Genomic DNA, 4,209 nt, shown 5'->3' with positions numbered 1-4,209 from the left:
CTTGCCCTTGGACACCTGCACGTGGAAGACTGATACTCTGTCAGGTGCTTGGGCTCCAGACACCTGTGAACATGCACGTATTCTTACATAAGCACGTGTTTTCTTGTGCACCAAACACTGTACGTGCACACAGGCCTCTTAGCCTGTGAATGGGTGGTTCACCTGGCTTCCTGCTATTACTTCCTTTGACCTTGTGAGTGGGCTTTGGGACCTTCATTTGTCCAGTCTTGGGGATCAGAAGTCTACGCACCCAAGACCTAAAGCATTTGCTTTCCGAACTAGGATTAGGGGTCTGACCCCTGTAGGGGTGGGACCTGCTTTCGCTCATCTCTGGGTCTATCCCTAAACCACGGCATGACCCAGAAAGGCACCTGAAGAAAACCTATCCAAAATCAACAACTCACTTCATGCGACTTGGAGTGAGACAAGAATCTCAGGACTCCTGGGCACTCACCATACTTGGAGAGCTTCCGAGACCCTGATGGACCCCAGGCTGGGCTGGAGGGCATGTGTGCTATCCCAGTTTCCCTATGAAGTGACAGTGCTTCTACCCTTTAAGAGGCGGTGAAGAGCAAAGAGGAAAATGTGCAAGTCTCCTAAACAAGCAGAGAGGGGCTCTTTAGGGTTCCCAAGAAGAGCCCCTGACCCACATATTTCCCTCCGGTGCTGCGAGTCACCATGGTGGATCTCCAGTAAGAACTGGCATGTGCTTCTTCCAAGAAACTGGCCCAAGAGAAAAATCCAAGATGGTTCTCATGAGGTATCTTGTTTGGGAACACCAAAGAAGATGAATTTGTGTGTGCACGCGCATTACGTTTTCTCAGGATATGTCTTGCAAAACCACACAGCACAGATTGTTTTCTGCACAAAGATAAGAAAGGCTGACCCACAAGCTAATTGAATCATGCAAATAATTATTTAGCCACAGGAGAGATTCCAACAGGCAGGCAGAATATCCACGTGAGGGAGGACAGCTTTGGAGGGCAATCTATTTTATAAAGTTTACCCTCACAGTATAACGGCCTCAAGATTAATGGGAATGATGGCCCTAGACCTTGTTTTGCCTGGCTGTAGCAACTGAAATAGTAAAGCAGTTGTATTTATCATAGACAATTTGCTGCAACTGATTAACATTAATCTGATTTCCTGTGAGTCAATTTCCTTGAGATATAGTAAACAGGCCAATTACCTGCTATGAACCTCTTTTATTATTATAAAGATTTAGATATTAGCGACAGGCATGTATGTAAATATATGGACTTTCTTACAATTTGTATAAAACAAAAACAACGTTTAATCTAGTTCAAGGATTTTTAGTTCGTCTTACAGATTACAAATTTAGAATTTAAAAAAGTTGCAGGAGTTTTGTTTTCCAATGGCATTCGAGGCCCACCCTTTTTGGATAAACTTTCACTCATCTTTAAAAACTGCAGTTAAAGAAGTCAGGGAGGCGAAGTGAACATGACAAGGTTCTGGTTATTAAAATACAATTTCAAAAAACAAACAATTTTCCACCTGACAAGTTCCAGAGGCATCGCCAGGTCATGAGAACGTGAATGCCAAGGACTGGAGACGGAGTCAGACACGCCCTCCTCCCTGGTGTGTGGCCTCCTGACATTCCCTAGTTCTCTTAGCATCGTTTGCTGATCTGTGAAGATGAGAGTGTTTTTCTTGCGGTGCTATGAGCTCAAAAGGATGGAGTGAGGACTTGGGGTGATGGCAGTGGGGTGCACAGGGCCTCCCAGGGAGCTGCTCAGTCAACAGCTGTCCCCTTGCTCAGCCTCGCCAAAGCCTCCCAGTGGCCATGTGCTCCCTGGCCCGGGTCTGCCTCCTCTTGAGGCTTCCCCACTGCCTGTGCTGGCTGCCTGGCTAAACAGTAAGAAATAGCATCGAAATTTCATTAATCATGAAAGCAAAAAGTTTATTCATGTTTGAAACTACATGTAACTACCACGAGGAAGACTTTTTCAATCCAGGGTGTAATCCAGTTAGAAAGGAACACGAAACATTTTTAATACATTAGAATCACTGCCACAAATTATTTTCATGACTCAATCAGGTTCAGAATCGCATACAATACAAAAAGAGAAAGGAGGGGGTCCCCATCACACAGGGTGAAATATACAGTACTGAATACTGAAATCTGAATGCATCACAATTAGTCGCCGCTTTTTTTTTTTTTTTTTTTTTTTGCATGGGTTAGTAACAAGATGAGGAACATTCAAAATGTTTCGCAGTATTTACAACAGTTTTACTGATCCTGTGTTAAATTAAGACCCAATGTTTCCACTCTCATTTTTTTAAAAGTTGCAAATGCAACCCTGATTTTTCTTTTAAAAGATTACAATGTACATTACATATTTATGAAGGGAAACAAAGAGTTAATTACAAGATGCAAAAAGATAAGAAAGAGACAAAACTACAGGTGAGTATTGTTCAGAGGTAGTAAGTGAGCACTCTAAGCTACAGAACATGTTGAAATTCTATTGGTTCTTATGAGTTCGCATGAGGTAATAAAGCTGTGTTTTGATTGGTGAGATGTATAAATACTCTTTTGCTACACTATATACAACACTCCAGAGAGCAGGGCCTTCTGCGGATGCCCAGAGGACAAAGCAAACCTTGACAAGTCTGTGCAGCACCCAGTGCACACTGTAAAACCCCAGACAGGTCTCGTTTTCACCTCCATCAGCAGCAAGTAATCTTCATCTCTCAGAACAATCTGGATCCATAATCTCATTACCAAGCAGACTCTGGGTACTGGTGCTTTCAGAGAGAAAAGAGGCTACCAGTCTCTGATCTAATTATAACGTAAGAGATCACAACCCAAATGTGACGAGGAAGGTTCTTAAACACAACCATCATTAACAGAGATAGCCAAACAGCTCTTTTATTCCAACCCCATTAGTGACATGAAAGAAAGACAATCAAAGTCTGCGCTGGAAATATGTAAGGAGTTCAATTTAGGTGAGGTGAATCTTTGCATCTGCTCTAACGATTGAGGTTTAGCATATATTGTACTTTTTACCCTTAAGGCCAAGTAATTGGCAACTGTGAAACCATTAATGTAAAATATTGATAATAAATTATGATAAAATAGCTACAGGACTGTCAACAATGTTAAATCTTGGCCTAATTGGATAAAGTGCTTTTTTAACATTGTGTGTTTTAAGTATAAATACAAATGATTATGATTCCTTAAAAAACAGATTTACCAAGTTCTCTAATAAGACAAGGTTTTATAGTAAAGCTGTAGATGGTAGGCTACAAGAACGCATTCCTTTTCCTCCTGTTGCTCTGAACACACTTCTCAAGGCATGGTAGCTCAGGGGAAGGTGTGGCCAGAGATTAGTTAGAGGTATCTGAGTGCACACTTCCCGGGCCTTCTGTAGGAGAAGTCACTGAAGATGGAGTTGTTGCGTCCTGCCAGCCTCCATTAGCCTGCAAGGAGAAAGAGTTCAGCGAGGGCATGTCTACATATTAATTCTACTCCCCAATTTAAAACACCCAGATGACAACATGAGAGCAGAGATGCATTAGCAAAATGTATTTTCTAAATCCACTTTGGCAGGAGTTGGAAGCATGTGTTAAAGTGGGATTAAATGCATGTAAAACAAATCCATCCCATCAAGTAAAGACTTGGCTCTAAATCAGCATGTAGAAGAAGGGCCTTAGCCAGTACCAAGCTGGCACCAAACTCAGCCTTTGATCTGCTGGTCAAACTAAAGTGACTTGAAAAAAAATCTTTTTTTTTTTTAATACATTTTTTTTTAGTTGTAGATGAACACAATTCCTTTATTTTACTTTGATGTGGTGCTAAGGATCAAACCCAGTGCCTTATCATATGGGAGGCGAGCACTCTACCACTGAGCCATAACCCTAGCCCAAGAAATCTTTTAAGAAGGGGCAGTGGAGACGCTCCATGAAATGCCTCAGCAAAACTTTGAGCCAGCTTCAGCCTGGCTTCAACATGGTCTCCTCACCCCAGGCAGGCCTGACGGCCAACCACCACAATCCTTGGAAAATGAAGGCCAGAATTTCCCTCCAAATAGGAACTTCCAGAATGAAAATGCATGAACTGCAGAGGAGCACACACTATTCAAATCTGGATTCCAATTATCTATAACTGGAGCTCCTCATTGAGATGTTGCTACGACTCTGCACATGCTGCTGGCCTTCCTGCCTCCGACCTGCAGCAGTAGTAACAGT

General features: G+C 42.4%; 1 protein-coding gene across 3 annotated transcripts in view; it reads right to left on the bottom strand.

Annotated features, from left to right (window-relative positions):
- Nucleotides 1–2,864: 2,864 nt before the first annotated feature.
- The window catches only part of Pbx3 (PBX homeobox 3), a 206,360-nt gene continuing 205,015 nt past the window's right edge, over nucleotides 2,865–4,209 (bottom strand). For 2 of the 3 annotated variants that reach the window (XM_027944263.2, XM_071600960.1), the window contains exon 9: nucleotides 2,865–3,441. In XM_027944263.2, coding sequence (XP_027800064.1) covers nucleotides 3,349–3,441 — 93 coding nt within the window. In that variant the 3' untranslated portion in view covers nucleotides 2,865–3,348. The remainder of the gene's footprint in view (nucleotides 3,442–4,209) is intronic. The other variant, XM_027944273.2, reaches the window with a different exon arrangement.

This window comes from Marmota flaviventris, chromosome 13 (genome assembly GCF_047511675.1).
Source record: "Marmota flaviventris isolate mMarFla1 chromosome 13, mMarFla1.hap1, whole genome shotgun sequence".
NCBI lineage: Eukaryota > Metazoa > Chordata > Mammalia > Rodentia > Sciuridae > Marmota > Marmota flaviventris.
The sequence above is the reverse complement of the archived record's forward strand: the minus strand, read 5'-3'. Positions and strand labels throughout refer to the sequence as shown.